General features: G+C 54.4%; 2 protein-coding genes across 2 annotated transcripts; one reads left to right on the top strand and one right to left on the bottom strand.

Moving 5' to 3' along the window:
• The first annotated feature begins 2,802 nt into the window (after positions 1–2,802).
• On the top strand, positions 2,803–7,349 carry PCSK1N (proprotein convertase subtilisin/kexin type 1 inhibitor). The gene is made up of 3 exons (XM_055268134.2): positions 2,803–3,007; positions 6,095–6,567; positions 6,991–7,349. Exons 1-3 carry the CDS (start codon positions 2,894–2,896, stop codon positions 7,184–7,186), a joined length of 783 nt encoding a protein of 260 aa, XP_055124109.1. The 5' UTR covers positions 2,803–2,893; the 3' UTR covers positions 7,187–7,349.
• Positions 7,350–8,377: 1,028 nt separating this feature from the next.
• Positions 8,378–12,002, bottom strand: ERAS (ES cell expressed Ras). Its single transcript, XM_055268135.2, has one exon. The coding sequence runs from the start codon at positions 9,318–9,320 to the stop codon at positions 8,619–8,621; it is 702 nt and encodes a 233-aa protein (XP_055124110.1). The 5' UTR covers positions 9,321–12,002; the 3' UTR covers positions 8,378–8,618.
• Between the last annotated feature and the right edge of the window lie 973 nt (positions 12,003–12,975).

Genomic DNA, 12,975 nt, shown 5'->3' with positions numbered 1-12,975 from the left:
ATCTCTGCTCACTGCAACCCACGCCTCCCAGGTTCGAGCGATTCTCCTGCCTCAGCCTCCTGAGTAGCTGAGATTACAGGCGTGCACCACCACGCCCTGCTGATTTTTATATTTTTAGTAGAGACGGAGTTTTGCCATGTTGGCTAGGCTGGTCTCGAACTTCTGGCCTCAAGTAATCCGCCTGCCTCGACCTCCCAAAGTGCTGGGATTACAGCACCACACCCAGCCTCACTTCATTTCTTTTTATGGCTGAATAATATTCAACGATATGGAGAAACCTCATTTTACTTATCTGTTCATCTATTGATGAACATTTGGGTTGTTTCCACTTTTTGCTATTATAAATAATGCTGCTTTGAACATTTGTGTACAGATTTTTGCATGGCCTCTTATATACATTTAAAAATATGGCCAGGTGTGGTGGCTCATGCCTGTAATCCCAGCACTTTGGGAAGCCAAGGTGGGTGGATCACTTGAACCCAGGAGTTCAAGAGCAGCCTGGGCAACATGGTGAAACCCGTCTTTACAAAAAAATGCAAAAATTAGCTGGGCATGGTGGGGAACACCTGTAGTCCCAGCAAGTCGGAAGGCTGAAATGGGAGGATTGCTTGAGCCTGGGAAGTGGAGGTTGCAGTGAGCCGTGATTTCGCCACTGCATTCCAGCCTGGGTGACAGAGTGAGACCCTGTCTCAAAAAACAAATAAACAAACCAAACCAAACTTTATTACACATTTTATTACAGAAGGAGTAGGGTTAAAAATAAAACAAAATAAAAAGTACATTTAATTGATTTTCTTTAAAATATTCAGCTGGGGCCGGGCGCGGTGGCTCACGCTTGTAATCCCAGCACTTTGGGAGGCCGAGGCGGGCAAATCACGAGGTCAGGAGATCGAGACCACGGTGAAACCCCGTCTCTACTAAAAAATACAAAAAAATTAGCCGGGGGTGGTGACGGGCGTCTGTAGTCCCAGCTACTCGGAGAGGCTGAGGCAGGAGAATGGCGTGAACCCGGGAGGCGAAGCTTGCAGTGAGCCAAGATTGCGCCACTGCACTCCAGCCTGGGCGACAGAGCGAGACTCCGTCTCAAAAAAAAAAAAAAAAAAAAAAAAAAAAAAAAAAAAAAAAAAATTCAGCTGGGGTTTAAATTGAAATTACATAGAAATTATATATTAGTTTGGATAGACTTGACATCTTTATAAAATGAAATTGCCTCATCCAAGAACATGTATTGTGTCTTCATTTATTCAGATGATCTTTTCTTGTTTTTGAGACGGAGTCTTGCTCTGTTGCCCAGGCTGGAATGCAGTGGCACGATCTCGGCTCACTGCAACCTCTGCCTCCCAGGTTCAAGCAATTCTCCTCCTCCTCAGCCTCCTGAGTAGCTGGGATTACAGGCGCGTGTCACCATGCCCAGCTAATTTTTGTATTTTCAGTAGAGATGGGATTTCACCATGTTGGCCAGGCTGGTCTCAAACTCCTGACCTCAGGTGATACACCCGCTTCGGCCTCCCAAAGTGCTGGGATTACAAGCATAAGCCACCACGCCTGGCCTGTTGTAATTTTTTTTTCAGACAACAGAAAAGTATGAAGGAGAAAGTAACAAACCATTAGTTACCTCCCTAGAGATAACCATTGTTAACATTCCCTCCCCAACATTTTTCCCCCTATGGATACACATACATTTTTTCAAGATCTTGTTTCCTTTGATATGTCATTTTAGTGGCTTGAACTTATTTCTGGAACAATATATGGGTAAAGTCTATGCATATATGTATCTATGTATATATCTATCTATAGAGAACAAGTAGATATAGACAGTAAAATAAAGACAGAGACAAGACAGCGGTTGGAGAGATGAAAGGAGAGAAAGTCATAGACAAGGAGAGACATATGGAGAGAGGAAGACACAGAGAGAGCTGTGGGCACATAAGGGCAGAAAGATAAACACAGAGAGCCATGGAGAGATGAAAGTATTGGGCCGGGGCCAGGCATGGTGGCTCAACGCCTGTAATCCCAGCACTTTGGGAGGCCGAGGACGGCCGACTGCTTGAGCTCAGAAGTTGGAGACCAACCTGACAACATGACGAAACCCCATCTCTACAAAAATACAAAAATTAGCCAGGCGTGGTGGTGGGCACCTGTAGTCCCAGCTACTTGGCAGGCTGAGGCATGAGAATTGCTTGAACCCTGGAGGTGGAAATTGCAGTGAGCTGAGATCCGGCCACTGCCCTCCAGCCTGGGGGACACAGCGAGACCCTGTCAGAAAAAAAAAGACAAAGAGACAAGGAGAGGATGGAAAGGAGCATTTATTGAGCTCCTACTGAATGTCATTCTAAACCTCCAAGGTCACTTTGAGGGAGGCTGTCAGTAGTAACCCCTTCACGCCGCTGAGAGTCTGAGCCTTAGAATGGCCAACTGAGCTGTCCATGGTCACATCACCTAGATTGAACCCATCTCCCTGGCGCGGGCCGGGCCCACTGCGGGTGATCCATTAACTATTTATCTAACGAACAAACTAAAGTCCATCTCCTCCCCAAGGAAGAGAGATGAGGACCAGACCCCCATTCCACTACACTGAGTCAATTTTTCTTGCCTGTTTTCCTGTCTACTAAGGTAACAGTAAGGTCGGTTGCCCCAGCAACTGCCCTCTGACTGCCATGGCAACCGCCAGCTCTCCACCTTGCCCTTTGGGCATCTCCATGGCGACGAGAGGTCTGGTGGGGCTGCCAGTTCCCCGAGGATGCGCCTGCGTCGGGTGGGTTAGGGGAGGCGCGAGGAGGTGCCTGGTTCCGGGCGTGCGCAGCCGCAGAGCGCCGCAGCCTCGCCAGCTCGCCCCGGCACTGCGCACTTGCCAGCCAGTCCGCCCGTCCGGAGCCCGGCTCGCTGGGGCAGCATGGCGGGGTCGCCGCTGCTCTGGGGGCCGCGGGCCGGGGGCGTCGGCATTTTGGTGCTGCTGCTGCTCGGCCTGTTTCGGCCGCCCCCCGCGCTCTGCGCGCGGCCGGTAAAGGTGCGACCCCAGTCCGGCGCGGGGTGGGGGTTGGGGGAGGATGCCACCGGCGAGGGTTGGGGTTGGGGCTGCGCCGCCTCACCCTCGCCCGAGCCGGCTCCTGGGACGTGCGGAGAGATCGACGAGGGTGGCCCGGGCTCCGGCCGCCGGTCCGCGCCCAGGCCACGCCAGCACACCTGAGACCTGACTCGGTCTCTGCCTGTGCGGGTGGCGTTGTCCCGGGCGCCGCCGGTAACCGTGCCCTGCCCACCTCTCCGTGCCCGGTGCCTGTGACGCTGTCCACGGCACTAAGGCGCTTTAAGAAAGGGCGCGCGCGCATCGGTGTGTGTGCGTGTGATGTGAGGACAGCGGTGTGGAGGTGTCGTGTCCTTGAAAGTGTGTGTTCTTTGGTTTGAGCGCTTCCAAGTGTCCTACAAAGGTGCCGTGGTGCGTCTGGGTGTGTAGTGTGTGTGATAACGGGATACTTCTGTGCGCGATTCTTTTGTGGCCCTGATTGTTTTCTCAGTGACACCGTGTGTATATTTGTGAATTCTTATTATGTGTGTTGGTATGGCCTATGGGCGTCTCTCTCTCTCTCTCTCTCTCTCTCGCTCTCTCTCTCTCTCTCTCTCTCTCTCTGTGTGTGTGTGTGTGTGTGTGTGTGTGTGTGTGTGTGTGATTTCGTTTTTCTTTGAGAGGGAGTGGTCTTCTCATCTCCGTGTGCACATTCCATAGTGGTTCTGTTGGACCAAGTGCCTGGGATTTCGTTTGCGTGTTCCTGAGACTGTTTCTCTCTGTTTCTTTGTGGAGCTGTGTCATCCTGAGGAGAGGAGCCATGATGTCTCTCTGCTGCATTGTTCCTTTAAGGATGGTGCATGTCCTTGCACCTGGGTGGCTTGGCGATTGTAACTGCAGGAGCAGCTGCGGATGTGAACGTGTGCAGGTCCTTGCATGTGGCTGTGGCAGTGTTGGACTGTATATGTGACATCTCCAGGCCTGTCAGTCCTCATGAGTGTGTGTGAGGCTGTGATTGCTGGTGAGTGTGATACCCCGGGGTGACTGAGGAGTGGTGGGCGCCAAGCAAGGGCACTTGGAGAGGCATCCTCCTCTAGCTCTTCAATACTGTCTGCATCAAAGATGGGAATTTTAAAAAAACTGTTACCTTATATCCGTGTAACAATGTGTTTAATATATATGTACAATGTAAAGAATGATGACAAAATAACTCCCTCCTGTAGCAGTCACTCAGCTGAATAAATAGAGCCTGACCAAGAGTTAGAAGCCCCTCGCCATGGCAGCCCCTGTTCCCCCACAGTCCTTATTCTGTATTTTCTGTCCATTGGTCCCTTACTTTTGTTTGTAGCTTATCACATATGTGTAGCTCTCAAAAAAAAAACCATTGTTTAGTTTTTCCTGCTTTTGAACATCATTGAAATGGAATCATACTGTGTGACTGGTTCCTCGTAGTCACTAGGGGTCACTAGGAAGTCCTCAGGGTGTCTAGTAGTCTCAGGCAGTCTGCAGTGAAATTCTGGAACTTGACTTTTTTTTTTCCCTTGGCTCTATTCTGGTCGCGAGATTCATCCAAGTTGATGCATGTGGCTGTAATTCATTTATTTTTATTGCTGCATAATATTATATCCTGTGAGGACATCATGATTTATATATGTATTCTCAATTTGTCAGTGGACATTGGATTGTTTCCAGGCTTTTCTTTCTCCCCCGCCCTTTTATGCTATTACGAACAGTGCTGCTGTCATCTTTCACGAACTTGTGACCAGTAGTATATGTGCCAAAGCTACTCTGGGGCGTGACATCCCAGGAGTGGGTCATAGGATATGTGCATCTTTTTAGATATTGTCAAACCGCTCTTCAAAATTACTTTGCCAGTTTAATTCTCACCAGCATAGTATGAGAGTTCCCGTTTTTCTGCATTCATATCAACACTTTATATTATCAGACTTTTTGATTTGAGTCAATCTTTTGGTTATATTATGCATAGTATCTCCCTGGCATTTTAATTTGCTTTCCCCTGATTACTAATGAGGTTTTTAATTTTATTTTATGTTTGTTAGAGACAGGGTCTTCCTCTGTCATGCACGCGGGAGTGCAGTAGTGCGATCTGGGCTCACTGCAACCTTGAGCTTCTGGACTCAGGTGATCCTCCCACCTCATCTTCCCAAGTAGCTGGGACTATGGGCTTGTGCCCCGCTCATTTTTTTTGGTTTTATTTTTTGTAGAGACAGGGTCTCGCCATGTTGACCAGGCTGGTCTCAAACTCCTGGCCTCAAGCGATCTTCCTGCCTTGGCCTCCCAAAGTGCTGGGATTACAGGCATAAACCACTACACCTGGCCCAATTTTTCATATGTTTAGTAATCATTTTTGTGAAATAGGTGATCATGTATTTTTTCTATTTCTGTATGAGTTTGTTTTTCTCTTACTACTTTTTAGGAATTCTCTGTATCTTCTGTGTACTACTCTTTCATTGACTATTTGTGTTGCAGGCATCACTCCTTTTAAACATATTTATATGTGGCCTGTATGTTTCTTTTCCAAACCTTCACAGTCATTTTTATGATCTTTTATTCCTTGCTCAGATTATTGGTACCCTCTTTTATTTCTTTAAACTTGTGGAAATTGTTTCAAAACTGCTTGAACTGAAAATTTGTCATTGGATAATTTATTCTACAGATGAACTTGTACACATGCCAAATGATATAGGAACAAGTTTATTAATATAGTTCCTATTGTCCACAATATTAAGTATGGAAAAATCTATAACTGTCATATCTACCATCCCTACTCTTATGAAGAAACTCGGTCTCCAGGAGTGGGGGTGGGGAGGGAGGAATTATGAGAGTCACCAAGGGATGACTGGCGAGCTGTGGGGTGGGGGTGGGGGTGTCTGGGGATCTTTGGTGATCTTAAGTGTGTCTGGAGATATTTGGTGGTTTCCAGTGGCCTTAGGGGTGTCCGGGTATATTTGGATGGTCACGGTGCTTTTGGTGGCATCTGGGATGTTTGAGGCTCACGGAGCTTCCTGGGCTGGGGGACCCTGTCTCGACGGACGCTGACAAACTCTTTTCCCCCACCTCATTTTCCCGCAGGAGCCCCGCGGCCTAAGCGCAGCGTCTGCGCCCTTGGCTGAGACTGGCGCTCCCCGCCGCTTCCGGCGGTCAGTGCCCCGAGGTGAGGCTGCGGGGGCGGTGCAGGAGCTGGCGCGGGCGCTGGCGCATCTGCTGGAGGCCGAACGTCAGGAGCGGGCGCGGGCCGAGGCGCAGGAGGCTGAGGATCAGCAGGCGCGCGTCCTGGCGCAGCTGCTGCGCGTCTGGGGCGCCCCCCGCAACTCTGATCCGGCTCTGGGCCTGGACGACGACCCCGACGCGCCTGCAGCGCAGCTCGCTCGCGCTCTGCTCCGCGCCCGCCTTGACCCTGCAGCCCTCGCAGCCCAGCTTGTCCCCGCACCCGTCCCCGCCGCGGCGCTCCGACCCCGGCCCCCGGTCTACGACGACGGCCCCGCGGGCCAGGATGCCGAGGAGGCAGGCGATGAGACACCCGACGTGGACCCCGAGCTGCTGAGGTGCCCGGCAGGGGATGGGGAGGGGCCGGGCGCCTGCGTCCGGGGAGGACGAGGGCGAGGAACTGGGAAGCCTGCTTCCCCCGTGGAGTGCGAACCCCTAAGTCCTGGGGCCCTAAGAGGGAGTGAGGTCCTGGATCCAGGGAGTCGGGGCAAGGATGCCTGGCTGAGGACTCAGTGGGGGAAGTGGACCCCAGGTCCTGGGAAGAGGAGAGGGAGGCGGGGAAGCCACAGTTTCTGGGATGAAAGGCGAGGACCGAGGACGGCTGTCTCCTGAAAGCAGTGGGCTGAGGACGCCTGCCTGGGGAGGGAACCGTGTCCCCAGGCAGTATGTGGTTGTGGATCCTGCGTTCTGGGCCCCGAGCGTGGGGCCGGGGAACGCCCCATCGCGGACACCGCCTCACTGCATTGCCCTCGGCCCTGCAGGTACTTGCTGGGACGGATTCTTGCGGGAAGCACGGACTCCGAGGGGGTGTCAGCACCGCGCCGCCTCCGCCGTGCCGCCGACCAGGATGTGGGCTCCGAGCTGCCCCCTGAGGGCGTACTGGGGGCGCTGCTGCGTGTGAAACGCGTAGAGACCCCGGCGCCCCAGGTGCCTGCACGCCGCCTCTTGCCACCCTGAGCACAGCCCGGATCCCGTGCACCCTGGGATCCAGAAGTGCCCCCGCCATCCCACCACCAGGACTGCTCCCCGCCAGCACGTCCAGAGCAACTTACCCCGGCCAGCTATTCCTCCCACCTGAGGATCCCTACCCCCGGCCCCACAATAAACATGATCTGAAGCAGCTCTGTGCTTGTCTGTGTGAGTGGCAGTTTCTAGGCGCCGGTGGTCCCCCTGGTGGTGGTTGCCCTTAGACCAGGAGAGAGGAGACCCTACCCTGGGTCCTGCACTTTAGAGCAATCACCTGCTCAGTCTATGTCTCTCCTAGGGGTGGAGGGGAAGACATCCGCACGGACAATCGCGGATCTTGTGTCCGCCTTTTAGGCCTCACTTGGGTATGGGGATCCCAGGCTTTGAGGCCACTTTCAGGGCCTGCACCATCATCTCCCAAGGGACCATCCTCCTGAGGGCCAAGGGGTGGCTTTGTGGGGCACGTGAGTAGAGCTTGAGGTGCTGGCTGGGATGTCACAGGCACACATGAACACCTCCTGATGCCGGGGAGAGAAAGGGAGAGGGCGGAGAGAAAGGGAGAGGGCACTGAGGGTCGGGAGGCCCCAATGCAGGCACACTCTTTGGCAGACAGGCACATTCTGGCAGGGAACTCTGAGAAGCCTGAGAAATTGTAGCCTGGGTATCCAGGTCACTAATAAAGTGTATTTGCCAAAGTAGGATAGGGTGTATTTCGTTTACTTTGTAAAGCTTGATTTGTAATGTCTGAATGTTTACACATTTAGTTATGTAGTGTAGAGGCCTACCTGTACTCTTGCTTCAGGCCCTGGAGATACTGAGGGTTGCTGTGGTGGCAGCTGATTTGTGGCCATGGTCTTTGCACTGGCTAGTCCCTCTGCCTCTGGATATCTTCAAGTTTTTGTCCAGATGTCACCTACTCTCAAGAAGGCTTTCCTGGACCTGTCACCCTATTCCTTCACCTGCCTTTAACACGCAGCCTTTATCACTATCTAGCCTGATGCCATACCTATAAGGGCAAGGATTTTTAAGTGTCTTGTTTGCCTCTACCTCCCTTGTATCTAAAGCGGAGCCTGGCACACAGTGGGCTCCCCCTGAATTTCTTGAATGAAAGAATTCTCACAACTCAAGTAACATTCTACCCAGTCTCACTCCCACCCACGTAACACTCGGCACAGAGGCAGCTTTGAAACCCAAAACACCATTTATTTAATTTTGCACAAAATCTCTCAACTTGACATAACAAAAGCAACATTAGGCACTCCCATGTTACCAAAAAGCCCCTCACCAAGTGAAAACAAGAGAGGTGCCCATCTTTCCCTAGTATACCAGATGTGTCTCTCAAAGCTAGTTGCCTCAGGGGTCTCATGTCAAATGAACAATCACCCTGGCCTGGGGGAAGGTCTACATCTCTTGGCCAAGACCTTCAGGCCACGGAGCAGCCACAGTGGCAGGTGGCCTTCTGGTGCCGGGTCTTCTCCCTACAGGACTTTGCCATGGGCTCCTTCGCCATGGCCTCCTGGACCCTCTGGATTTCATGGACCAGCAGGGAAAAGGCCTCCTCCACGCCTTGCCGTGTTTTGGCTGAGGTCTCCACGAAGTGGGCCCCCCAGCTGTGTGCGAGGGCTGCAGCAGCGGCATGAGCATCTCCAGCAGTGGTCACAAGGTCACACTTGTTGCCCACGAGGACAAGGGGCTGGGCGGGATGAGGGCCCCAGGTGGCCCATATCTGCTGCAGCTGGATCAGAGACGAGGGGTCATCGAGAGCGAAGACGCCCAGCACACCATCACAGACAGCCAGGCACTGGTCACGCAGGGCCCTATGGATGGCCTGCCCTGCTGTGTCCAGCACATTCAGAATGCAGTCCCCACTGTCCAGGGTCAACTCCTTCCAGTAGGAATCCTGGATGGTGGGGTCGTGGTCCTCCACGAAGCACTGGTGGTTCAGCTGGATGGTCAGCGCACTCTTGCCCACGCCACTGGCGCCCACCACCACAGCCTTGTACTCAGGCAGCTGCCTGCCAACATCCCTGCGGCGTGCCTGAGCCCGGTGGGTTTCCCCCTGGAAGGAAGGGCTCCATGTGGCCAGGCCCAGGTCGAAGGTGCCAGGCTTTGTTGGCAGCTCCATGACCCCAGCAGGCAGCTCAGGGAAGAGACGTGGGCAGCAGGCTCTGCAAGTGGGAAGAGAAGAAGCAAGACAACAGGGGATACATTAGGGGAGACCATTTGAGGGCAAGGAGACAGTGGGGTGTCATTATTTCAACATTTATTGAATGCCTATTGTGTGCTGATCACCTTCTAATTTGTGTGCTATATATATATGATTTATGTTGTTTTCTCCCTGTCCCATGTCCCCCCATCTCTCCGTCCCTCCTCACACAAATCAACAACTGTGAAGGCTGGATTTCCCAAACAGCTTTATTGAGATGTAATTTACATCCCATCAAGTTCAGCCAGCTAGTGTCCAATTTAACGGGTTTTAAAAGCATATTCATGAAGTTGTGCAACTATCACCATAACTAAATTTTAGAACATTTTCCTCACCCGGAAAAAAATCCCCATGCCCATTAGCAGTTCCTCCCCATGACGGAGGGAGGGCAGGATTTTGCCGGTTTTGGTCACCATTGAACCCCAGCCCAGCACAGTGCCTGCCAGACAGTAGGGACTCAACATTCCCACCCCCAGAAGGTTTATGTTCTAAAAGGCAGAGGCAGATAATACAATAAACCAAATAAATATGTAAATCACGTGGTCTGTTAGCCATTATCATTAGAATGTAGTCTTTATTTATTAATTATTCAACATACATTTATTGGGAACCTACTGTGTGGCAAGGACATGGAGGTGGGCAATAAATAGACAACAAACTGTAGCCCTCACAAAGGTTATATTCTGGTCGGGATGAGAGACAACAAACTAGGTAAAAAAGTGGGCCGGGCGCAATGGCTCATGCCTGTAATCCCAGCACTTTGGGAGGCCGAGTCGGGTGGATCACCTGAGGTCAGGAGTTCGAGACCAGCCTGCCCAACATTGCAAAACCCCGTCTCTACTAAAAACACAAAAAATTAGCCAGGCGTGGTGGCGGACGCCTGTAATCCCAGCTACTAGGGAGGCTGAGGCAGGAGAATCGCTTGAACCCGGGAGGTGGAGGTTGCAGTGAGCTGAGATCATGCCACTTGCACTCCAGCCTGGGAGACAAGAGCAAAACTCTGTCTCAAAAAAAAAAAAAAAGTGAACTATATGTCAGTAGCGGGTGATAAGCATGGAGAAGGTGCTCAGTTCATGCCAGGCTTTTAAATTATAATTTAATCTCCATTCATTAATTCAAGAATCTTCCTTCGTGCCAGGCATTGTGGTATGGCAGTTAACAAAACAGACCCCAGTCCCTGCCCTCGTGAGGATTAGATTCTGGCAGAGAGAAAGAGACAGTAACAAGATAAGGAACAAGGAAGTTGCATGTTCGAAGAGGATGAGCACACGGCAGGTGGTCAGTGTTAGTTATTAGCAGCACATCCCCATTCACTCAGTGAATGCCCCTCGGTGTCCTTGGGCTCAGAAAGTGCCCTGCTTAGTGCATCCTAATGGCTGTTGCCATGACTCCCCTCCGAAAGCCTGGCGCAGCGGCAGTTTGGGGGCGGATGGCGGCTTCGAGGTTTGGTGGAGTTGGAGATCCGGGGGTCGGAGTCGGGGCAAGGTCCCAAATGGGGATGCGGCCGCGGCGTCCTCAGCTCTGAGGGATCCCTGGGAATAGTCACTGGCGGCGTTGGCCCAGAAGGAGCGGGGGCGGGATGAAGAGAGTAGGAAGGGGAGGACGGAGCTTGGGGGTCCCCGACGGTTGGGGACAGGAAGAAGACCTGGAGGACTGCGAGGAGGGGCGAGGCGGCGGCGCACGTGGAGGGAGAGGTCGGCTTCTGGGGGTCCTGTAGGGGTGCCCGGCCATCTTTAGGGATGGGTCAGAAGGCAGAGGCGGGGTCGAGGCTGCCTCTTAAGTCGGGGTTCGAGCGGCAGGAGTCTGGGGGCGCGGACGGCGAGGAAGGAAAGCCCGGGGCCTGGCCGAGTGGCGGAGCGCAGCTTCCACCCCAGGTGCCTGGCGGGACGGGGCCACACTTGCCCAGTCCCCGCGACGCGCAGGGAGGCCGCGGCCCTGGTCCCCACGGCTCTGCTCCCGGGAGGAGCCCGAGGCGCAGAGGCACGTGCCGAGGGCACTGGCCCGGGGTCTCAGCCCGCGGGAGGAGCCGGGGATGGGGGGCTCGGTCCTCTCAAGTGGCGCGGAGTCCCCGGCGGGTCCTCTGGGCTCCTGGCGGGTCCCCGTGGCCGCGCGCTCAAAGCCGCCGGGACCAGGCTGGGGGGCTTTGCCCAGCTCACCGAGGCTGGCGCACTAAGGGGCCGGGACCTGGGGTCAGGGCGGCCTCGTCAGGTCGCGCTTTCCCGGACGAGGCCGGGTGAGGTGCAAAGCTCGGAGTGCCGAGGGGTCCCCGAAACCAGGACTCCACTTCGGGCTCGGTGTGAGCAGCGTTGCCCAGGCATCCTGTCAAGACCCATCCCGACTCCGGGTGAGGCGGCCCCACTTCCAGCCAAGCGCCGACACCCCTCCCGGCCGGCCGAGGGGCCGCTCGCCCGGGAGAAGGCTTGGCGCTTGGGGGAGGGTCCCCCAAAGCCAGCGCGGGGATACCCCCAGGCCTGGCAGGGCCGGGGGCACCGGCGCCTCGCTCACCTGTGTCCGTGGGGAGGCGGGCGCGCTGGGACGCTCTGACAGGCCTGGCGGGGGGCGACGCTGCTCCCTGGGGCACCCCGGCGGCGGGTGGGGGAGTGGACATGCGCAGCCGCCCTCCCTCGGCTCCTCAGGCCGCCCACCCCCCTGCGCCGCGCCCCTGCCCCTGCCACTGCCCCGCCCCTGCCATTGCCCCGGGGGAGCAAGGGGTCGTGCCCCCGCAGGCAGCTTGCGCACAGGCACGTGGGTGCCACAGCGGCCTCTAGGGGTGCACGGACGGCGGCCAAACCTCCCCGTGTGTCCCCTGTGGCGCCTCTCCCTTGCTTTCCTGTTGGTAGGGTGTGTGTGTGTGTGTGTGTGTGTGTGAGAGAGAGAGAGTTGGGGGTCAGATTTTGACCAGGATGGCCTGACTTTGGGCACTGTTTTGTGGGAAGTTCTTTCAGGCCACAGAGCCTGTGCTGCCTCAACTCGGTTTTTTGGTAGCTCTGGAGAAAAGAGGAGAGTGACAGAGGAGGAGGGGTCATTCTGTCAGGGAAGAAAGACCCTGACTGGAGGCGGCTGCCTGTCAAGCTACACATTTCCCAGGCTCCCTTGCAGCTATGGCAACCACATGCACAGTCCTGATCAATGAGAGGGCAGCAGAGGTGGGGCATCCAGAGGGCTCGTAAAACAGGGCAGCCCCTGGCCCGGGAGCAGTGGCTCACACCCGTAATCCCAGCACTTTGGGAGGCCTAGGCCAGCGGATCACGAGGTCAGGAGTTTGAGATCAGCCTGCCCCATGTGGCGAAACCCTGTCTCTACTAAAAATACAAAAATTAGCCAGGTGTGGTGGCGGGCACCTGTAATCCCAGCTACTCAGGAGGCTGAGGAAGGAGAATCACTTGAACCTGGGAGGCGGAGGCTGTAGTGAGCTGAGATTGTGCCACTGCACTCCAGCCTGGGCGACAAGAGCAAGACTCCATCTCAAAAAACAAAACAAAACAAGAACCCGGCAGCCTCGGCCCTTCCCCATCCCTCCTCTTCTTGACTCAGTAAGGCTGTGGTGGGCAGCTTGGGATCACAAGGTGGCCAT

The sequence above is a fragment of the Symphalangus syndactylus genome, chromosome X, assembly GCF_028878055.3.
Source record: "Symphalangus syndactylus isolate Jambi chromosome X, NHGRI_mSymSyn1-v2.1_pri, whole genome shotgun sequence".
NCBI lineage: Eukaryota > Metazoa > Chordata > Mammalia > Primates > Hylobatidae > Symphalangus > Symphalangus syndactylus.
This window is presented reverse-complemented; position numbering and strand designations above follow the sequence as displayed.

Coding starts and splice junctions, on each gene's coding strand:
- PCSK1N (XM_055268134.2), top strand. CDS start 2,894: ATGGCGGGGTCGCCGCTGCTCTGGGGGCCGCGGGCCGGGGGCGTCGGC. Junction 3,008..6,094: donor TCTGCGCGCGGCCGGTAAAG/GTGCGACCCCAG, acceptor ATTTTCCCGCAG/GAGCCCCGCGGCCTAAGCGC. Junction 6,568..6,990: donor GTGGACCCCGAGCTGCTGAG/GTGCCCGGCAGG, acceptor TCGGCCCTGCAG/GTACTTGCTGGGACGGATTC.
- ERAS (XM_055268135.2), bottom strand. CDS start 9,320: ATGGAGCTGCCAACAAAGCCTGGCACCTTCGACCTGGGCCTGGCCACA.